The sequence below is a fragment of the Mytilus californianus genome, unplaced genomic scaffold, assembly GCF_021869535.1.
Source record: "Mytilus californianus isolate M0D057914Y unplaced genomic scaffold, xbMytCali1.0.p SCAF_7, whole genome shotgun sequence".
Classification (NCBI taxonomy): Eukaryota; Metazoa; Mollusca; class Bivalvia; order Mytilida; family Mytilidae; genus Mytilus; species Mytilus californianus.
This window is the reverse complement of record NW_026262723.1, coordinates 109718625-109743479: the sequence shown is the minus strand read 5'-3', so window position 1 is coordinate 109743479 and position 24855 is coordinate 109718625. Positions and strand designations below refer to the sequence as shown.

General features: G+C 32.6%; 2 protein-coding genes across 2 annotated transcripts in view; one reads left to right on the top strand and one right to left on the bottom strand.

Annotated features, from left to right (window-relative positions):
* The window catches only part of LOC127709633 (insulin-like growth factor-binding protein complex acid labile subunit), a 25830-nt gene extending 5508 nt beyond the window's left edge, over positions 1-20322 (top strand). The window contains exons 2-3 of the mRNA XM_052215238.1: positions 13015-13128; positions 20300-20322. Coding sequence (XP_052071198.1) covers positions 13015-13128; positions 20300-20322 — 137 coding nt within the window. The remainder of the gene's footprint in view (positions 1-13014; positions 13129-20299) is intronic.
* On the bottom strand, positions 20171-24855 carry LOC127710049 (galactose-binding lectin-like). The gene is made up of 2 exons (XM_052215774.1): positions 24101-24855; positions 20171-21936 (listed from the first exon to the last, which is right to left on the bottom strand). The coding sequence occupies exons 1-2, from the start codon at positions 24825-24827 to the stop codon at positions 21788-21790; spliced, it is 876 nt and encodes a 291-aa protein (XP_052071734.1). The 5' UTR covers positions 24828-24855; the 3' UTR covers positions 20171-21787.

The window sequence follows — 24855 nt, the reverse complement described above, 5'->3', positions numbered from 1 at the left end:
ATATAATCTAGTATTGCCACGATTGAATCTGTGTTTTGTTGTCTGTAAAATCGATATAATCTAGTATTGCCACGATTGAAACTGTATTTTGTCCTCTGTAAAATCGATATCATCTAGTATTGCCACGATTGAAACTGTCTTTTGTCGTCTGTAACATCGATATAATCTAGTATTGCAACGATAGAAACTGTGTTTTGTCGTCTGTAACATCAATATAATCTAGTATTGCCACAATTGAAACTGTGCATTGTTGTCTGTAATATCTATATAATCTAGTATTGCCACGATTGAAACTGTGTTTTATCGTCTGTAACATCGATATAATCTAGTATTGCCATGATTGAAACTGTCTTTTGTCGTCTGTAACATCGATATAATATTGTATTGCCACGATTGAAGCTGTGTTTTGTTGTCTGTAACATCGATATAATCTAGTATTCCCACGATTGAAACTGTGTTTTGTTGTCTGTAACATCGATACTACCACGATTAAACCTGTGCTTTGTCGCATGTTACATTTCTATGTACATGTTATCTAGATGTGGATTGGTAGATATAGAAAAATATCAGTCCGCGAGTCAGAATATGAAGCTAGACGTCGAGTGAGCGTAGCGAACGAGTCATTTAGCTTCATATTCTGTCGAGCAAGCTGATATTTTTCAATATCTATACTATACACATTCAGATAAACTTTTTATCATCTTTCAAAGTAATGTTTTTTTATCAAAATTTCTTTTTTTCATATTACGCGAAAATTTAATTAATAGGCAACACACGTCATCAAAATATTAAACCGCGGATACACCTTGTGGCTGAAATACGCAGGGTAAAATATTCCCTTTAAATAGAGGAAGAACACTGTTTCGTGTACATGATAATACATATATGGGAGTATAATATTCAAAGATGATACAAAAAGAAGAAATCGGATTATATTGAAAGATCGTGGTATTTCATAGAACCAGAAGAATAAAATTTCTACTCGCTGACTGCTGAATAACTTTTAAGCATACGCTTCACAAAATAATTCCGGAAACGCATTAAAATGCGGTTTGTTTTCAAGACTGAAAATAAATATATATGTAAGTAGTCGTAAGTCATGAAGGAAAAGTTAATTTGAGAAATACAGAGATTGGTAAATTGTTCCTCTTATATGTAAATGCCTCGACATCTCGCATCATGTACCCGCCATTTGTACATCAGAAGACAAGGAAGGTAGGAGTTATTTTTGTAACGACTACCCCACAAAATTGCATATGAAAATATATCCATGGACGGTATTCTAATTAGGTTATGGAGGTATGGTATCATTTCCTTCAAGTGTGTGTTAACTTTGCCAAATGTCATCATTGAGGACAACATAGTTATTTCTAACATGTAAAACCAGTCAGGTATTTTCTTCTTTATTTCATAATAACTTCATGTTTTAATAACAGAACCAGTTCACCATAATTTTTTAAAAAATAATACAATATTGCTTCGCTGCATATGGTTGGTTCATGTTCATTGATTTGTCATACTTTTTATGACTTTGGAATTAAAATGACAAGGTAAAACATGTTTATGATTCTTGAAAAAATGTATGCGTTCAGTGTATGCAACTAGGTAGCTCAGGGGTCAGAGCAGCTCTTTATGAGAAAGTCTTAGATTCAAATCCTTACTTAGTTACGCTGAAACAGTGAATACAATAAATGGAATCTTGACATGTTTACACATAGTAATCATTTAAGATTTTGCCCACATCTGTCTATCTCATATAAATTATCAAATTCACATGTAGCCAATATTTATGATTTCTAACAGTTTTCACAAAAAAAACATTAAATTGTGACTTTTTGTGGAATATTTCAGGACACCAATTCAATATGCAGTGAAAATGTTACGAAATTGTCGTATGTGTGCTCTTTTTTATGAAACAATTATTTTTCTTTGCTTTACAAGCAATTGGAGAAAACTTGGTACATGTAATTCAGGCTCAAATAATTTGACATTAGTAATATATGCTTTCAGTGTATTCAACTAGGTAGCTCAAGAGTCTGAGCAGCTCTAAATGAGAAGGTCTTAGGTTCAGATCCTAACCTAGTTATACCGAAAAAGTTTCAAGACAATAAATGAACATCTGACGTGTATTAAAAATCATCTAAGATTTCAATAAATTTCCTGTTACAAAACTTAGAATTTACGAAAAACTAAGGATTATCTTATCCCAGGAATAGATTACCTTAGCCGTATTTGGCACAACTTTTGGATTTTTGGGTCCTCAATGCTCTTCAACTTTGTACTTGTTTGGCTTTATAACTATTTTGATCTGAGCGTCACTGATGAGGCTAATGTAGACGAAACGCGCGTCTGGCGTATACAATTATAATCCTGGTACCTTTGATAACTATTGGACATATCTGTCTACCCAATGTTAATTCTCATTGTACAATATCTGTCATTTCTACCAATTTTCACCACAATAACTTTAAAATGTGACTTTTTGGGGAATTTATAATTGCAAGACATATAAATACCCCTGTATCGTAAAATATTGGCCATTCGATACAATGTGAACCTTTTTGCTCGTTTGCTGTGCTCACTCGCCAAAAAAAGGTTCACATTGTAGCTCGCAACTGATATTTTATGATATCAATATGTAAAAAACCTGATAAATTATACAAAAAAAAAAAGAATGGCGAACGTAGATACAAGTATCTTGTCTTGGGGAGGGTTAAATCCTACTTTATAAAGAATCACTCTGATTCAAACAAAAAATTCTCTGAAACTGACATTATCAAGATGCTTGATTTCTTGATTGACAACATATTTGTTACGTTTGGAGGACTTGTTTTTCAACAGACTGTCGGTATTCCAATGGAAACCAATTGTGCCACTCTTCTTGCCGACTTGTTTTTTTATTATTATGAGGCTGACTTCATACAGGAACTTCTTAGGAAGAAAGATAAGAAGCTAGCAATATCCTTTAATTTTACGTTCCGCTATATCGATGATGTTCTCTCACTAAATAATTCAAAATTTGGTTACTATGTTGAACGAATCTATCCCATCGAACAAGAGATAAAGGATACTACAGATACAGTTAAGTCTACCTCATATCTTGACTTACATGTAGAAATTGACAATGAGGGTCGGTTGAAAACAAAACTTTACGACAAAAGAGATGATTTCAGCTTCCCAATTGTGAACTTTCCATATAGCAACAATCCAGCAGCGCCTGCATACGGAGTATATATCTCCCAATTGATACGATATTCCCGGGCTTGTATTTCCTATCATGATTTCCTTGATAGAGGATTGCTGCTCACAAGGAAGCTATTAAACCAAGAGTTCCAAATGGTGAAGTTGACTGTTAAGGAATAACCGTTTCACAGATGATATCGGATATGTTCCCTATGTCGTAACTACAATACCATTCCCTTTTCACGAATGTGACCTACCGAATTAGACTATTTACCGGATTTGTAATAACATAAGCAACACGACGAGTGCCACATGATCAGCAGGATCTGCTTACCCTTCCGGAGCACCTGAGATCACCCCCAGTTTTTGGTGGGGTTCGTGTTGCTTAGTCTTTAGTTTTCTATGTTGTATCATCTGTACTATTATTCGTCTGTTTGTCTTTTTATTTTTGGCCACGGCTTTGTCAGTTTGTTTTCGATCTATTAGTTTGACTGTCCCTCTGGTATCTTTCGTCCCTCTTTGCTAATTGATAATCATAGAAAACAAGTCAGGTAAACATTAAATTAATGTATTGATATCAGTTCAATTGCAGTAGATTTGAACAAAGTATTTTAAATTATTGGTTTTTATATTGATGCATAAATGAAATATAAAATATAGTAAAATCCAATGTTCGTGAATAATTTAGGTTTTAATTACTGTCACTGTCAATAATGCAAGGATGTTTTCGTTTGTTCACTTTGTTCAAGTTGTTGTTATCAGAGGGGTGCTGATCGGATGATGTTCCATTGTTGAAAGTAAAGTTAAAATTTCTACCATGGAAGGTTGCATTTGTAAAAAGACCACTCATTGCAGGATGCAAGTTAGGAAAATTAAAATTCCCATGATAGATAGACTGATTACTGTTTGTGACGAATAATTTCTGTTGACTGATATTGTGTTATAATTTCTACAGGTTTAGTATTTGTTTTACAGTTTGATATTGTTGGGTGATTTATTGGGTTACTTGTTGTTGATAGCATTAATGATGTCTTTTTCTGCTGCTCTAAGCTAGTTTTATAATAGGATAAGAGACCGTTCACATTTTTATGTCCTGTCCTTTGAACGATTTCAGTGTCCTGAACTCCTGCATCTTTTTGTTTTTGTATTGACCCTTTCCTTGCACTGTGACATATGAGCCTCTTGTCGTTATTAGGCAGTGCTTCAGTTGCCATACTTTTAATTATTTTAGATATTGATTTTGTACCAAGTCTTTGACCTTTGTACCACGGCAACTTTGGTCCATATTTATCATCTTGAAATGTTATTGCTTGAATGTAAAAAGGGGAATCGTCTTTTTTCATTATTTCTGGTCTTTTCTGTCTAAAAAGTTTGTATGCAAAAACTTGACATCTCGTGTGGTCATTCTTGTTCTCCATGATAATGGGTCCTGCTCTCCGTAAATTGGAGAGATTGTTACCCTTCCTTGTTTTTGTTTGTCGTTCACGGCAATACTGGAGATATTCATCTCCATTTGTGTCCACCTTCAATGTGATATCCCCCAACATAAATTTTAATGTTCTGTAACTCCTCGTAGACCAAAGTGGTAGTTGTTATTTATATATATTGTATTTATTAGAGAGCGAGGACTTGTTGGACCCATTATAGTTTTAGAGTAAAACTCGTTTATGTCATCATCTGTTAATGGGTCAGCGGCATTTGGTTTATTTACCAATCCAAGATACTTTAGATTTTTAAATTTTGAACTCTATGTTTGACGGCTTTTGTAAAATTCATCATCGGTCATGATGTTGAATTGGTAGTTGTTATCTAGTTGTTATTTAGACAAAACGCGCGTCTGGCGCATTAAATTATAAGCCTGGTACCTTTTGATAGCTATTATTTGTGTGTGTCTCTGTCCTGTATGTTCTCCCATTTATTTGTATTGTAGTCCTGTCATGTAATCTTGTCATTTTAATGTTATATTTAACATTGCCATAAAAAGCGGGAGGTTTGGCTAGCCACAAAACCAGGTTCAACTCACCATTTTTTCTTAAAATGTCCTGTACCAAGTCAGGAAAATGGCCATTGTTATATTATAGTTCGTTTCTGTGTGTGTTGCATTTTAGTGTTGAGTTTCTGTTGTGTCGTTGTTTTCCTCTTAAATTTGATGTGTTTCCCTCAGTTTTGGTTTGTAACCCGGATTTGTTTTTTTCTCAATCGATTTATGAATTTCGAATAGCAGTATACTACTGTTGCCTTTATTTATCTTTCAGGTAACGACTGATACTTTGTTGAATGGATTTAAGTGATGTTGGACCGTACTCCATTGTATCATTTGTTTGTCTTTCTTTTGTTGCACTGATGAAAAAGAAACCTAAATAACGGTCTAATTCAATATTTCTTGTTTCATTGTGTTTTGTTTTCATATATGATTGGAAGATATTTAGATCAGACTTGTTTTTTTTTGGAAGTATTTTTGCCTTCTTGTTCCTTAATGAATGATTCTAAATCAGCGTCTGTCACATCTCTAAATCTTTTATGTTTTGGTTGATGTTTTGGTTTTTTTTTTTAGTTAAATTTATTGCCATATCTTCAACTTGATTGTCCGAGTGTATATTATCATCTTGTGGTTTTTGTGTAATTTGATTGGATTGGAAGTTTACAGGGAGATATTTATACCGGTCGCTAGATCTTGGTTTTGAAAAGTCCCAATAATTTCAACAAGGGCTTTCCATTTCACTTAGGAGTTCATTTGTGTCAGAATTATCTTCTGATTCCCATAGTACCTCATCAACAGTTTAACTTAAGCTTTCGTTTACTGAATTTCCCCCGAATTGAAGTAAAAAATGTCTGCTTGATTGTTCTTCAAAAACATTATCTTTGTCAGTAGCCATTTTGTATGTTTGTTTTGTTTTAGCAGACGAAATAAGTACTTTAGACTTGTCAGAAAAAGGGTTTTTGTAATGTGGTAATTTTTCTTATTTTATAATTTATTAAAACATTGTTGTAACGTCATTCTATTGTTCATTTACCTATAAGAAACCATTATGTTACCTTTAACTGTCCAATATTTTTTAAGAATAGCCCTCCTCTTTCTTAAAAAAATATTGGACAGCTGATGGTAGCATAACTGATTCTTACGGGTAAATGAAAGTCCAATCACAGAAGAAAATAAAACTACCAATTCCGCCAATTCTTTTCTTCATGTGAAAAAAATACAACCAAAGAACAAATGACAATTACAAAAAAAACAACATTTTATTAAAAAACACCTTCCAATACAATAATTTTGTCACTCATCAAAACGGTTTCTTGAGAAAAAAATCCCTTTCAAATTGATTTTAACACTACCAATACTTATATCACAGCCATTTTACTCATGTTTTGGGTTGTCTCCTTTAGCACAAATTCAATTGGTTGATAAAGCTCGTTATAAGTCTTATTTTTGTTGATTTTATGTATTTCTTTTTTCAAAAGAATTATCCTCGTCCGTCTTTGGTTTCAAAATTGACCTCTGGTGTTGCTCCTCTTATATTTGATGCGTTTCCCTCGGTTTTGGTTTGTGACCCTAGTTTGAGTTTATCTCTATCGATTTATGAGTTTCAAACAGCGGTATACTACTGTTGCCTTTATTTGTTGCTCTTATTCTTCCTAACATAATTTTCAGCTACAATTAAAATGAAAAACAAATAAAGTAATGCTTTTAACGTTTGATAGATCATGCGGCAATACAAGGACCATAAACTACCTAAACCTCACCCTGTGTACAAAGTGCAAATCAAGAACTTGCTTCATGAACTAGGGGACTTCAATAGTTTTTATAATTTTCAATTCGGCGTTGATTTACAAGTTGTTGTTTTTAAGTCTCATATTATTGCTTAAATATGAATATAATGCAACAATTCGCTTATGAACGACAATGAATATTTGCAATGTGTCCGATTCGCACTTTGTTTGTAGTGATCGTTTTGTGTTATAAAAGAAAATAAGAGAGTTTTTTTTTTTGCAAAAGGAAATCGAGAGACAAAATTATGATTCGGTAACATTATAAAAAAAACCAGGGACATCAATACACAAATAAACGAAAAAAGGGCGAAACGACCTTGCAGAAAAAAAACAGAAAAAAGGGGAGATATTCAGGTGTAACCGTTTTGGTAAACAATAACCGTCTCTTGAAAATCCCGATGAAGAACAAAAGAATTTAAAATGATTGCACATTGTTATTTCTTCATTTGTTCATAATTATATATTTGAAATAAAATCGACTGCGGTGCACTCGATATGGTTCAATGTGAACCTGTCTTCACATGTTTTTCTTTTTTTCTCATTCACCTAGTAAGATATAAAAACCCCAGAAGAAACAAGAAACTAATAGGAGAGGACTACAATTTGAAATATAACAAATATAAAACTTGCCATTATTAGCTACTATAACTATATCCTCTTTGTAATCCACACTGAAATCGAATATATCTGAATACACATTTGATTTTAATCCAAAGTTTGAAACAACACAATCACTGATAACGACATCACTTTCTTCGTATTTTGCATTAAGAATAAACTTTCATCGTCTTTGTCCATTTTGAAACACAAAACGAATGTAAAGGTATACAAGGAAATAATTTAGAGTAGTCCTTGCGCACGCAAAAATCATGATACGCATACGCTGTGTCTTTATCTTCATGTAGCAATACATGTTGTTTACCTTCAGCTGTACTTTGTTTTTGTATATTGTTTAAATTGAGCTACTGTTTAAAGGGGCCAACATGTAGGATAAATTTTAATGTAAAGAAAGCTTATTCACAATTTTCACACTTGATGAAAATAAATCTTACCAAAACTTTGTATTTGCTTGCATTTTTTCACCTTTTTGACGTGTTAAACAATGTTTTAAGTAAGATATAAGCCTCTCAAAGTCCATTCGGCCGCAGAACTGTCCAATATTTTACAGAATGGACTGTTATCGGCTTATTTCTTTTACATATGAAATGTTTAATCTAGAGTGTATAATACATGTGCATTTAATCAATTAATTTTTATTATTAGTTTTACTTTGAATTTTTATGTTCACTATAAATCTTTTTAATCATTTAAACTGCCACCCCCGAATTGTTGACATTTGTATCGATAGATTGATCTCAATACAGGTCAGTTCAAGGGTTCAAGTTAGGTCAAATAGCCTACAGCTACCCGGCAGAACTTATCAAGACTGCGGTCGACACGTTTTTATCAACTTCTCGTTTCAGAATTTAAAGTAACTTTAGGGGGAAAAAATGGTTCATCGGAAAATATGTAGTGTAATTTATTTGATTAAAAGAATTTATTTGGTGACTTATCACTATTACAATATAAGGCAATATGTTGGGAGAATTTGTTGATAAGTCCTGCTCACTTGATAATGTCTCCTCACTGCACGCGCTAACATGATACGAGTTTTACGGATACGTTGAGGAAGCTGATATAGCGGTAGGGAAGGATGATAATCTATATTCTCTTATCGTTGTGACCTGTTATCTTTTCTTGAATGAACAAATATTACTCGTATCACACATCCCGCAGTTTGATACGAAAAAGCGATATGAAAAATGCGTTAATTTGATTGGCTTATTCTGCAATAAGAAAATATTACGACATTGGCTATTCGTTATAGTTATTGATGACTTTCAAAGTACGATATATTTATATTTTCCATGGCAACGAGCATATGTTTTTTTTTCAATAATATACAAAACACTCACACTTTTCACCTGAAATCTTCATTTTGTCAAAATTTCATTTTATTCTGAAGCGTACAGAAAGTTTTTAAATGTCTTATGTTAAAGGTTAACGCCGGAACAGGACATATGACGTCATACGTGTATGTGCAAAAGACTAGATCAACGATTCGCGGAATTTTTAATTTAACACAAGGATAGTGTTTAACAAGGACTAACAACTTGTGAGAATTATATATCACTTGATATCAGCTCTCGTTATTAAATTCAAATAGTAATAATAAACTCGCCGAAGGCTCTTTATTATATCCAAACTTAAAAACTCGAGTAGATATCAAACAATATTCAACTCGTTATGAAACCTATAAGTATTGCCACGTTTGAATCTGTATTTTTGTCGTCTGTAACATCGATATTATATAGTTGTTCTGTTTTTTTTTACCATTATGAGGCGTTGATCTTGAACAGTTTATTCATCCAATTGGTTAATATGCCTTTGTAACATGTATCTTATATGTGTATATTGATAAATTATGCTCATGGTACATGTATAAGTAAAGTGTACCCCTTTGCGAAAGCCAAACCAAAATATAAACTAACGAATGAACGCAATATCATTCTGTTGAGCAACGGGAGTAATGGCAAATTTAAAGCATTTCTCATATGACAGGATTTGCGCTCTAGGTGACGTTTAATGATTGAATATAAGAATTTTCGGCTTGGCATAAAGTGTAGCTTGATCAATACCAATTGTTCTTAGTCTAAATATCAAGGACCATTGATATATTTTATCTAATTTGATGAAAGTCTGTAATGATTCATTATATTTACATTATGAAACCAATTGCAAATTTACGTTTTACAAATATACACTTTTTATTAATTTCCTTGTTGAACACTTTTACATTGTTCTGTGCAATTTGTATTTTCAAGTTTCAATTTCCTGATTAACTTTTCAAATATTGTTTTCATTCTATGTGGTTATTTGTGGTAACACAAGTAAGATAATTATTTGTATTAAAACTAAGTCTACACTTTATTCAATAAACACACGACATTGGCAAGTTTGGGTAATGCAGAGAGAAGATGTGCATTAACTACCTCAGATATGCTGCACAGTTTTAGAAAACATGTTTGGTTTATGCAGAGCTAAGGTTTGCATTAACTACCTAAGATATACTGCAGAGTTTTAGAAACTCCAATAATTAAATTCTAATTGAGATTATTTATGTGCTCAATAAATTTATTATGACTTTTTTAAATAGTTATTCCTGTTTGGTGATTGTTTCGGGGTCGATTTGATATGTCTCATATTCAAAAAGTTAAATAACAAAAAAACTCCAAGGGAAATTCAAAATGGAAAGTCCTTTATAAAATGGCAAAATCATAAGCTCAAACACATCTAACGAATGGAAAACAACTGTCATATTCCTGACTTGGTACAGGCATTTCCTTACGTAGACAATAGTGAATTAAATCTGGTTTAATAGCTAGCTTAACCTCTCACTTGTATTACAGTCGCATAGAATTCCATTACATTGACAACAATGTGTGAGCAAAACAAACAGACATAATAGGTAAAACGTCAAAAATTGGGTTACAGCAGTCAACATTGTTATATAATCTTAATCACTATAAATACAAATAACTGTTTCAACAAAAAGAAACACAAAATGACATAAAGACAAAGTATATAAGCAAAAATGAAAGACAAGAACTCAAATTCATGTATACGTACCGATCCACGTCATAAGTATATAATCAAAAATGGATAAACAGTAAAGGTTAAAAATACACAAGGACGAAAAAGTGGAAAATTAACACGTAATTAAGCTGAAAAACAACGCCAGTACCTAGAATCTATACTTCAAGACCATCGTATTATTTGTGAAGTTGATACGGAATATTTATTAACAAGGTATTGATATCTTCCAATGAACTGTTTTAGAAACAATGCGGGACGTATGTGCAAACAATGATACAAAAATAAAATCAATATATATATATAAACTGAGACTTCGTTTAAATGCCGTATTAATTCACCTCTCTAAGATATGCACACATGATGTATGAGGAAAAACTCAACTGAGCATTGAAGTTTTGGGCAGTACATATCCCAGTAGAAACCGAGAGCACTGATGATGTAAGGATTATCCTGCTGATGTCATGTTATTATTCCCAGAAAACTGAGATGAAAACAATTAAGTACAATAGAACCGCAAAATTTAATTTATTCACGGCTGCCATTCGGTATATCGAGATAAATTAGGGTGACAGAATCAGTAAAGGTGGACATGCAAGAATTTCGATTGGATTGTGATAGAATCAGTAACGGTGGTCATGCAAGTATTGCGATTGGATCGTGAAAGAATCAGTAACGGTGGCCATACAAGTATTGCGGTTGGATCGTGAAAGATCTGGTATAGGATCATGAAGGAAATCTTTATCGAGAAGACACATACAACTTCAGTCAATAATATAATTTTATGAATTAAATGACAAATATTGGAAAAATTAAACTGTCTGTCAAAATGCTTCAACACTATGATCAATATCCGAGAACAATCAAGGTTTAAAAGTACACTGTATTTACAAAACCTTAAAAAGTAGATTGCTCCTCCAAATTTCACAGAAATAACAATGTAAACATACATGATTTTTTTTTTCAAATTTGTAAAGCATAACCTACTTTTCTATTAAAAATATCATTCAATATTACTGTTTAAAATAGTTCATAAAGTTATTTGGTTTTAGTTTAATCAAAAACTTTGCAAAAATAGAAATAATTGTAAAACTTTGATATTTTTGGATTGTGAAAGATCGGGAACCGCATTTCTATGATCGCGAAAAAAATCTGAGGATCTGCAGCCGTTATTGGAAAAAACCACGAAAACGATCAAATCTTTCATGCGAAAATTTCTATGTGTAATTGATATAACAAAAGATCAGATTTGCATGACTTTTGTTTGTGAATAGGGCTATGCTGGTTCATTTCTTTGGGATCTGATTATTTGATTATACCACACTGTCTATTTGCCTTATAACATTACATGTCCGTCTCTAAATCCTGTATAAGTTTTATGTCGTATGGAAAGTTAAGATTGTCTTATCTGATTTCCAATAATTTTTAAGCACAGACATATCTATAAAACGAATATCCTTTTTTGATTTTTGTAAACATTGGGGAAAACAAACATGGCTTGAAAAAACTCAAAAGGAAAACAACTCGTATTTCGACTTGGCACAGGTATTTTCCTTAGAAAATGATGGGTTAAAACCTGATTTTCTAGCTATCATGCACATTCAGGACGATCAAATGAACCAAATTCATCAAATGAAAAAAAAAAAAAACGCAGGACAAATACAGTGTCTGTCAATTGCAACCAATTAAAATACAGGATTATTATATCAGGTGTTAAAGAGAGGCGAAAGATACAAAGGTTAATTCGCACTCATAGGTCAAAAACAAACAGACAATGACATGGCAAAAAACGAAAAACGATGAAAGGACAAACAACAGTACAAAAATCACAACATAGAAAACAAAAGACTGAGCAACACGAACCCCAGAAAAAAACTGGGGGTGATCTCATGTGTTCCGTAAATGGTTAGCAGATCCTACTCCAAATAAGGCACTCGTCGTCTTGCTTATGTAAGTACAAACCTGGTGATAAGTCTAATTACAGTCCTTCACATTCGAGGAAAAACAGGAAGGGATTGTAGTTTTGTGTAATTATACTTTATTTACTCCTCAGTATTTCAAGATGTTGTCTCACGTGCATCCAATACAGATTCTTTCTTTTTAATCAATTTTAAAGTCTTTGTATTTTATCAGCAAAAGAATAAATCACCATGCAGTATGAAGCAAGTTATAACTTTAAAGGTATTAGTGATGACTTCCCTGTTCAGTTGCGACTGTCATAAAACCTACATTGTCCCAGCAAAATCAGAAACAAATATCCACTGTAAACATTTCAATCACATAAACAATTACACGTTGATTGTTCTTATAAAAACCTGAGAGCTGTCCCAGGTACTCCAGTTGACACGATTAACATCTAACTACAACTTAACGTAATCAGACAAATACCGAATAAAACCTTTGACCATTTGCAGAAGCTTGTTTTGTTAGATCTATCTTTCAACACAATCATTACAATGAATGAGGATTTATTCGCAGGCCTTCAAAATCTGCGGTTTCTTTTTCTCAGTAGTAATTCACAATATCCTATTGATGAAAGTTTAAGTTTGCCAAAAAATGTGTTTAAACATTTAGTCAATCTTACCGTTTTGGATTTATCCTACAATAACATCACTTCATGAATATACATTTGATTGACTTGTGAACTTGCAGCAACTTAAACTCAACAATAACTTTTTAAAAGGACTACCATATGGTACCTTTCAATACACTCTAAAGCTCTTTATTCTTGATTTATCATATAATGCAAAAAAATAAAATGTAACTAAAGGAATGTTTAGTGGACTTGAAAACCTGCATGATCTTTATCTCAATGGTAACTACATGCGCAATATCAATATCCAAAACGATGCGTTGCAATCGCTAATCAATCTAACTGTACTGAAGTTAATTCTTTTCAATCAATCATTAGGAAAATGTTTGCTGGGCTTTCAAGGTAGCGTCATCTGTTCTTACGCTCCAATTATATTAAATAAATATCAAATCAAACCTTTTAACATTTGACAGATCTTAGATTACATGACCTATCAAATAACGACCTGCAGTCACTTAATGAAAAGACATTTATAGAACTTAAAGACCTGTAAGTTCTCAGACTCAACAATAATAAACCTTGAAATAATACGGCGCAGTTACAACCAGGATGTTTTAAACATTTCGAAGTGCTCAAACAACTTTCTGTTCAAATGAATAATCAACAAAATGTACCAGATACTTTCATCCTTCCAGATGAGGCAATTAAAGATTTGAAAAAGTTAGAAGCACTAGATTTAGATGTCAATTCCGCTAAAGAAAGAATTCTAGGGATAGGGATTTCTTCCTTGCATAATCTTTCTACATTTGTTTATAAATTGCAATATAATGTCCATAGAGACTGGTACGTGTTTGTTTTTTACAAAGCTTAAATTTGTGCAACTAGATTTCTTCTGCCCCGTAATTATGAGCATCATCAGCAAGTGATTCGCATTATTTTAAGCTTGTCGAAGTCACCAATGGAAATCTTAAAAATTAATAATGTTGATATAAAAGGATTTTTCCTGGGAAAAATGAGAATGTTCTATTACTTGATACGACAATACGTGAACTTCATATAAGAAATAAAGACAGCTGCTTCCACGGGATGTCAATCTTTCCCATAGAAAGTGTTATACCAGCACCAGTCATTTTGCAAAGTCTTGATTTAAGTAGCAACGGTATACTTCAAATAAGTCTCAACTTGACTTATGTTATGTTCCAGAGCATTTCTGGTAATGCACTCGATGAGTTTCTAGAGGAATATATCTATGCGTTGAACGAAACAAGCAGACTTGAATATATATGTCTGTCCAACAATTCCATCGAGCACCTTATTTCTGAACTATTTGTGAACCAGCCGACATTACGAAATATCGATTTAAAATTTAATAAGCTAATTGTTACTGTTACAGTATCTCCTTTTTAATTGAATTTGGAGTAGGCGGCATCGTTTTTATAACTTTGATACGTATAAATGCAGGTTTGACAATGGAAGCATTTTGAAATTCAATTCACTAAGGCAAAATGAATTCTAGCTGACCTAATGATTTTTTGAACTTATAAATATCAATAATTATCACGTGGTCTGCTATATCCGTCTTCATACCAATATTAGTTATAATTGCCTCTCATAAAAAAAGACAGAATCTCCGTGATATGCTTTATAAATTTAGAGATAGACTTCATCTCTTATATTATAAAACAAAGATTAAGAACCGATTTCAAAACAGTCAGAAAACAAACAATTTGGATTATATTTATAATACCTTTGTGTCATATTCAGATGAAGATCGAGCATTTGTTTTGGACGAGTGTATCAAAAATCTTGAAAACGACGGAAATTTGAAATTATGTTTACATCATTGTAACATGTGTAATTTCATTCCTGGAGAAGATATAACAGATAATATTATACATGCAATTGAAAGCAGCAAAAAGACCATCTGTATTATAACAAGATATTTTCTTCAGTCGTATTACTGCATGTTTGAATACAACATAGCTAGAATGGAAAGTATTCATTCAAGAAATGGACAAAATTTTCTCTTTCTTGTATTTTATGAACAGTTGTTACCAGAGGAATTACCTTTGGTTTTATACGAAGTAATTCAGAAGAAGGGGGGAACAGATAACATGCTGTGTAACTATGGTTATTTTTAATTTTCTCTCGAGCATTAGAAACATATTTGAGTAAGCAACACGTATTATTTAAACATTATATTTTCAACTTGCATTATTCATTGAACGTACTAATTACGAATTAATGTGTGATACCACTGAGTTATAAAATCAGCTATGAAAATATCAGCTGATTAGGATCTATGGTAGTCTCAATATTGTTTATCGATGTTAATTAAGTGTTTTAAACTTTTTTTGTTTTATCAATAATAGTGCTGTTATGAGATGACAACATTTATGTCTTGGACTATTATTTTATATTGTTTAATGATGTCATGTTATTTACCAATATAAAATACAATGTACACAAATATATTATGTTGTACAATGAAGATGTCTTATTTAAAAAAAAATATCTATAGAAGCATACTCTTCCGTAGCATAAGGAAAAATAAAGATTATTATGCGTTGATTTACATACTTTTGGAGTTGACGTAAGCATCCTCTGCATAGTTTCTCATATTGTTATGTGTTGACATACGCTTTCTTTGTAGGCATCTGCACACGTTATGTGTTGACATACCCTTTCATCGTCGAGATGTACACACATAAAGTAATGAGTAACTGACATACTCTTTAGGGGCCAGCTGAGGACCACCTCCGGGTGCGGGATTTTCTCACTGCATTGAAGACCCATTGGTGGCCTTCGGCTGTTGTCTGCCCTTTGGTCGGGTTGTTGTCTTTTTGACATATTCCCCATTTCCATTCTCAATTTTTTCTTTCATCGTAGGCATGTATACACACAACTTTATGAGCTGACATACATTTCCAGGAAGGAGTGGGCACCGTAAGTTACAGATGCATACCATCTGAATATATATACCTAGGCAGGATGATCTGCAGTCTATAATTGTGGACTTACATTATATAAATAATACAAATTGACTGAGTAAAAGAAAGGCATAGATACCAAAAGGACATTCAAACTCATAAGTCGAAAATAAACTGACAACGCCATGGCTAAAAAAGATAAAGGCAAACAGACAAACAACAGTACACAAAACACAACATAAATAACTAAACACTGAGCAACACGAACCCAACCAAATACTGGGGTTGATCTCAAGTGCTCCGGAAAGGTAAACAGTAAAATAACAAAAATACCGAACTCCTAGGAAAATTCAAAACGGAAAGTCCCTAATCAAATGGCAAAATCAAAAGCTCAAAAGCATCAAACGAATGGCTAACAACTGTCATATTCCTGACTTGGTAAAGATATTTTCTTATGTAGAAAATGATGGATTAAACCTGGTTTTATAGATAGCTAAACCTCTCACTTGTATGACAGTTGCATAAAATTCAATTATATTGACAACGATGTGTGAACAAAACAAACAAACATAATAAATAAAAATGTCAAAAATAGCGGTACAGCAGTCAACATTGTGTTATAATCTTAATCAATATAAAAACAAACAAATATGTCAACAAAGAAACACAAAAAGGCATATAGACAAAGCACATTAGCAAAAATGAAAGACAAGAATACAAAAATTTACCATAGAACAATAACACAATGACGGGATGTATAAGTACCGAGCCACGTCAAATGGATATCACCAAAAACATAGACTAAAAAGTAAAAGCAGATACTGCTCCATGTTAGTATAAACCGGTGATAAGTCTAATTCGTTAGGTCGCAGCCGAAGAAAAGGAGACGGGATTATAGTTACGTCAATTGGAACATACCCGTTGTCATCTGTGAAACGGATATTCCATAACGATCAACAAACTCGTGATGGCGTCAGTAAAATATACGAAGGGATGATTTCAACTTCACCTCTTGGAACTCTTGGTTTAATAACTTCTTTGTGAGGAACAACCCTCTATCATGGAAATCATTATTAGAAATACAAGCCCTGGAATTTCGTATCAACTAGGAGATACATACTCCGTATGCAGGCGCTGCTGGAATGTTGCTACATAGTAAAGGAAAGTTAATATTTTGGAAGCTGAAAAAATCTCTTTTGTCGTAAAGTTCTGTTCTCAACCGACCCTTATTGTCAATTTCTAGATGTAATTCAAAAAATGAAGCGAACTGTATATTCACCAAGTCAATGTTAAGTATCGTCCTAGAAGATACTTTTCTGCTGGTGGATTTTGTCCCCGAGGGCATCATAAACTTGTTAGCTTTATGTATGATTGACAACAAAACAACGAATATGCCGGCTCGAACGTCGCCCGTATTACCATATACCCTATATTGCTACACGGAACACTGTAACACTCGTTTGTGTGTCGCATCGAATATCCTGCGGCAAACACCGGAGTTGAATAATATACAGCTAAAAGGTAATTATTACTTTAAGAATTTGGATACCTTTTAAAAAATTAAACCATGTACTTTTGATATTTTTGACTGTTTAAACCCCCAGCTAGTGAATCGGTTCCCATTATTTCAAATTGCCAACATACAAAAGAACAAAAGGGCGCATGTTAAACATGTTAAACATGCAATATGATAATCACTACCAGAGTTCGTTAGTTATTTAACAGGTAAAACCTATTACACAAAATCATTTGAGTCTCTGGACTGTTCCATTGATAACGTAATTTAAGGAATAGTGTGTACCTTGTGTGGGCTACTGCATGTTGGTGAAACTCGACAAACATTGCGTAAAAGAATGAACCAACACCGGTATGATAATAAAAATCCACTATTTAGTAGACTTTAAAACCATTTTAATAAATCGGACCATGATCCTTCTCCATCCATAAAAGTACACATCATTGAGAATATTTACCACCATTCTGATAGCCCTTTACTGAGTATTCTTTTCCGAACAGATAGAGATAATTTCTGGATCATGGACGTTTGTGAGACTATGCAAAGGGTGTATGTAAATGTTTACGCAATGTACAGTATGAGTGTAATGTGTAATGTAGCTATTTTTCGTCTTTTTAAACAAGTAACAATAGTAAATTCCTTCCAAATTATTTAAAAAAAAAGAATCTCTGCTATTGAAATCATCAACGTACTTCATCCAAAAGAAGTTAATCTAAAATTCCGCTTTTTTTCAAAATTAATTGGTTTCTGTTGTCTCCCATAGTTACACCAGAACAATTGCACCTAAAATATTTAACAATACACAAGCATTCCAAGATCTTAAGAAGAATACTTGAAAAACCTTCTGACATGTGCCTGTTCCTACTCTCCGTATATTCATAAGCCATCTGACCATGTAATTACTGGTAATCTAAACATAATTCAAAATGTACATCTCCGAAATATCCCAAATTGAGAGAGCTACAACACAAAAATTGGAACATATAACTTGAATGATAATGGATTCCGTTGACGGTTACGTCAACGAGCATCTAGTTTTTTTTTCTCAAAACGTTCAACGGGAAGTACCACGACCTAACAGAGAAATATTCAGTGTCTACTTCACAAATAATACCCAAGAATGTCTTGAGTTATAGGTTTAAAGTGCTGAAGTTGTGTGTGTATCATTTTATTTACTTTACAGATTGCCCTTTATTTTCCTTTGTGCTATTGTGTTCCTTTTGGTCATGTAACTCTTTAAGTGACTCGGTATTTATGAATCCACCTATCGGGTTTTGTAATTTTGGGCGTTACTGATGCAGTTGGATCCAAAAGTGCAATTCGGACACAAGAGGTTTTTTACAGTGTTATTTTCATATCGTTTACCCATGTCTTTATATTTGAATAATTTGTACTTTATCGAGAAAAAGTATACTATATACTGTTTGTATTATCAACTACAAAACTTTTTTGTTGGTTTCTTTGTTAAATCTATTTGTATGTTTGTTTACAGATTTTAATCAGTCGTTTTTTATGTATTTGATGTATGATTACGCAGTTTTGGCTGCTGGATCCCAATAATGATCACATTAAACTATTATATCTATTTGAGTTGTTCACCCAATTTTGTCAATATAACGGAACTATAAACAACTGTCATACAAGTGAGAGATCTAGCTAGCTGTACAACCAGGTTTGATCCACCATTCTCTTAGGAAAATGCTTGTGCCATGTAAGAATGATAAAGTCTAATGTTTGATTTTGTAATTTTTTATGGACTTTGCCCCTTTTGAATTACCTTAAAGTTTATAATTGTTGATATACTTATGTATCCTTTTCTCGTTCGATGGATAGATTCGTTCAACATAGTCACCAAACTTTGAATGACTTAGTGAGAGGACATCATCTATAAAGCGGCAGGGGAAGTTAAAGGATAATACTAGCGTCTTTTCATTCGCCCCTGTATGAAGTCAGCCTTATATGAGTAAAGGAACCAGTCGGAAAGAAGAAGGGGTTGGTTCCCATAGGAATGCCAATTGTTTGTTGATAAACACGTCCTCCAAACGTAACAATTATGTTATCAATTAAGAAATCAAACATCTTTATCATGTCAGTTACAGAGAATATTTTGTTTGAATCAGAGCTTCTTTTTAGAAAGAACTATGTGTCCTTCCTTACGACAGGATAATTGTATCTACGATAGCTATTCTTTTTATGAAATAAAGCAGGGCCAATTCTTTCAATTTGACTTTTAGTTTGGAATGGCGAATAATTGTGTAAATTAAGAGATAATAACAGATAATGACCAAGTCAGGAGCCTGTAATTCAGTGGTTGTCGTTTGTTGCTGTTTTTCATATTTGTTTTTCGTTCATTATTTTGTACATAAATCAGGCCGTTAGTTTTCTAGTTTGAATTGTTTTACATTTGTTATTTCGATGCCTTTTATAGCTGACTATGCGGTATGGGCTTTGCTCATTGTAGAAGGCTGTACGGTGACCTATAGATGTTAATTTCTTTGTCATTTGGTCTCTTGTGGAGAGTTGTTTCATTGGCAATCATACCACATTTTCGTATTTTTATATATAATGATATTTCATGTCAACACAAAAGTGCACAAAAACACACTGCGAAGACTAATTTTATTCATAAAAAGATTGATGGAAAATCATGTACTAGCTAGACAAATAACATTTGCACTTCTATATTTTTTTCTTATTCATTATTGTTTTAAACATCTGGTTACATTTTTGTTTCAGAAATTTTAGAAACTCAAAATTAACGTATTTTTTTCTGCTTGGAAAATACATCTATTATCTTAATTTGTGTTTTATTTTGTATACGATTGTTTAACTAAAGCGAAGACAATATACAAATTGCTCAATTTTTTGCAATATAACACCACTATACTACCCTGAGTTGATTTAAATATCTGACAATAAGTGTTATTAAATTGCAAGGTTATAATGATATGCTTTTCATTCCTAAATAACAGTAACAGTTACATTTTTCAAAAATTTAATAACACTGGTGTTTGTTTTTTTTTTTTTTCGTTTATCAACAAATATTATTAAATGGTACTTTACTAGTCTCTATCTAAGCAAAAAAAACCATAAATAAATCGATAACATTTCCTAAGTATAGCGTTTATAAGCACAGATTCAATAAGACATTTTATGAAAAACAAAAATGAACAATTATCCGGAACTGAATTATTGTTGAGTAGTGAACTATTGACATGTATTTCATTAGGTTTTGTTTTTACAATGACGCCAGATTTCGGCCAACGTAAAAAGAGTGTCTAACCTGTTGCTCAAATATAAGGGACAAATCGTGTACATTGAACCCAATATATTCATCAACTCTAACCGCTACATCTAAGATGTCAAAACAGAATATAAAGAGCATTCTTCGTGCTACTGGTTTCATTTTTACTAGCTGCATTTTACTCAATTTTAACCTGTATTTCATATAGCTTTGAAAAGATTAATCAAGCAGTCGAAACTGAATAAGTCAGTAGTAATTGGACAGTTTATCTGTCATTTAATTATGAATTAAGCTCATTTCGTATATTTTCCCTCAAAAATCATGATTTATGTTAGGAATGTAACAAGTGTGAAGTCATATTTTCCCTATCTAATTATGTTACGAAAATCCAGAAAGATGTGCAAAGGAATTTTAACAAACGTTCCATAAAAAGTTATTTCAACTTAAATGACTTGATCGTGAAAAATTTGATATCAGTTGTAAGGGATCACATTTTCTAATCAAAGAAACAAAATATATATTCTATGATTTACATGTCACTGCTTACACCTAATTTTGTCGTTAAGCAAATTGAATTTGGATGTTCCGTTTTTTCTTATATCTACGCTAGAATTAAAAAGAGAAATTACGATTTGAAAGTGACAGCGAAATAAAACAAAACTTTTCTTTACCCTTCATATGTTATAGGATTTTTTGCACACATCTTCTAATAAACACTCTGAAATGCTAATTTCTGCCTATAAATGAAAATAAACTAGTACAAGTTAAACTCTACACTGTTATTACAACCATTACTCATAATTACAACTATTACTTATACAAATGTTAATTGTAATCACATCACGTGTGATACATATATAAGGTTTTGTTCTAGCTGAATTATTGTTTTGTCATAATCATGTTAGATAATAAATAAGTAATTAATTTTAAAATGTTTCAATGATTTTATATATATGCACAATTATTTTAATCCGCTTGTTTTAATCATATGCAACACCAGCCAAGTCTTCCGGTTCATTCCATACAGAATCAGTGTCAGCCAGAATGTTGCTATGGAAGATAGCTTTATGATCACACTGGGCAACATCAAAAACATACTGCCATGTTACTACAGACTTTCCTGGAAAAACTAAAAGCAGAATAAATGATGAACACGAAAATATTTATAGAATATTAGTACAAAACTCATATTCAACTTCCTACAAAATTAAACCGGCGATTTTTTTTAAAGATTAGTTGATTAGCATTGCATAAATAAGAGGTTATACCGTCATTTTATTTCTTCTTCCTAATTATTTTTGGAAATTCGCTAAATCATCAGGTCAATTAATCTCATTTTTGTTAATTGCATGAAAACGATATTAACCCCTCATAAATGTTCTGTGTCCGAAGTAGTTTTCAGGATTTATCGTCGTCAGGAACGCTCGATTGAAAACTTGTGATGTATAAATGCTCGAGAAGATATATAACCAAAAGGAACCTTATATTGTCTGTATAAGTTCTCACACTGATTTTTTGAAACAAATTAAAACATAACTAAACATTTCTTGCTAAACAGTTATGAACATTTATCCTGTCAATACTTATATTTTGACATTACAAAAAGATCATGCTATTCTGAGACTATTTATGAAGTAATAACGCTACATCCATTAGTTGTTTAATAATGGATATTCTGTTTAGAAACAAAAATAGGTATTTGTTAGTTGTAACGTGCATGGAACTAGCTTTCAGTAACGGCAAGTACACTTAGATCGGTACTCTGAGTCGTAAATCTTTTTGTTAGTTGTGCTTCGTGACGATCTGACGAGTTAAACTCTTTCCAACTGAGTTTTACAATTTGATCTTATGGTATGCTTTTAATCTACTGTGCCATTAAAGGGAAGATTTAACGCTCACACACATGTTTGACCAAGTCACCTTAGTTATTTGCATGTTCATTTGCATGTTCCAAGTCAGGAACATGTAATTCATTGGTTGTCGTTATTCTTTTTAACATAAATTCATGTCACATTCTATTAAACCGGTGCCTTTCATAATGAATTTGCTTATTGCTGAATGCCGTACGTTCACCTTTGGTTGATTACATCTGCGTTCTTTGTTTTTGGTGGATAGTTGTCTCTTTGGCAATTATATTACAACTTAAATATTTTGCAATAAACATAATATCTTAACCATCTAAAGTCAGAGTTACATAGAGGAGGTTCGACCTAAGTACCGTAATGATTTCTACATTTTCCAATTGAAAATCAAAAACAAAATTATGTTATAAATTATGCACTAATAAGCTGTTTATACTCTCGTTGTCTAACAGTCCACAAGCAGGGTAATCAACCAAGTGCTAGAAAGTAAAAGTAGGAGTTAAAAAATTTGGTGCTTTCGAAGCGCTTTCTGGATTTATATTCATTAGGATTGCTCACAACCAAGCCGGGGGTGCATACATCCTTAAAAAAAAACATAAAGAAATATAAACAGAATTTGCCAGAGGAAATTCGAACTTAGTTTCATAATGATTTTTACATTTACCAACGGAATAAGTATTTAATATTTAGTATGTTTTCATAGGAAAGGGTATGTATGATAAGGGCCACTTTTCTGAGCCCTTGACCCCGAAAAGAAAAAATATTGTAATTCTATCAAATTACATTTTGCGTTAGTTCATCGAATATCAGTATTTAAAATTTCAACTGAAACTCACAAATTTGCTAAACGGCTGAAAACTTCTTGCAGTTCATGCAAAACTTCAAAACCTTAATTTTGATGTCTTGTCATTAAAATTTAGATTTGAGCCACATCTTAAACCAAAAAGAGATTTTGTGCAAATGTATTATACAACTATGTGAATTTGGGTACTAAAAATTCTTTGCTAATAACTTATTTACAATAATCTGTGTAAAATTGCCTTTCAGGGAAAATTAAGACAACAGCAGTTTACAGATGTTCCAATCTCATAAATTGGTTAAAAAGACAAATCAATGTAACAAACAAAAACTGAATGAATCACATGATTCCAAAAGAAACGATGCAGGATAAGGGTCTGCTATGCATGCATCTACCACCATGTTAGCACTTAAATATCTACATGTTTATGACGTAACACTTCCATCCCATTTTATTCAAATTAAATTGCCCATACTATATATTAACCAATACAATTAGAAGTACATCAAACATAACTTTAAAAGAATTGAAGAACTTAATAGTTTTACCTATTTCAGTGAAGAAATAATTATCACACCTCTTCCTTTCACCTGAGTATTGTTGTTATTGTAAACAAGTAACAAAAATAATACCTTTGATTTGATTGGTTACGGTTTTTTGCTCCGACCAAGTATTTGATGGTGCCTTCTTTATCATATATTCTGTGGAAGCTGACATTGACGCTGAGGCAGATCCAAATGCAGTATTAGCTGAAAACCCACAGGAAATCTCCCATTTAAAGGCAAAAGTTGAACTCCTGCTTTCCGTCTTGGACTTTCCCACGGTGAACGATATGGTATATGTATGTTCTGCCATTGGATTTATGATTGTATTAATTATTCTCCAGTGACCATTAACCGATGTTTTTCCATAGATCAAGACTTCTTTATTGATGTCGTCTGGTGAAACAAATTGGAACTTTATAGCATCGTGTTTGTCTTCATGCAGGACCACGTATGTGTCGTTACAGGGATTTGGACTTCCACCGTCTGGATGAACAAATCTACCCCCTTTATGAATTATATAATCATCAACGTTATCAAGTGCAAAAAGTGCGCCTGCATGATAATCTGAGTGAAGAACAAGGTTGGTACCATTACCTGGAAACAAATGGCCTCCATCAGGATGAACAATTTTTCCGCTGCTAACATGTCGAATGTAACCCCAGTGACTTTCCTGAACATCAAGCTGAAAATACATCCTGTCATGTATATCTTGATGGAGAATCAATTTTGTGTCATTAGCCGGGTTACGATGTCCACCTTTTGGATGTATAAACTTTCCGCCAGATTTGTGTTTGATTAAAAATGTTGAAGGCATGTTTTATCAATTTATCTGCGTTTTTCTA

What these genes read in the sequence shown, in the direction of transcription:
- LOC127710049 (XM_052215774.1), bottom strand. Translation starts at nt 24,827, where the DNA reads ATGCCTTCAACATTTTTAATCAAACACAAATCTGGCGGAAAGTTTATA. An exon ending in CGTAACCAATCAAATCAAAG is followed by an intron (nt 21,937 to 24,100) that starts GTATTATTTTTG and finishes TTCTGCTTTTAG; the next exon opens with TTTTTCCAGGAAAGTCTGTA.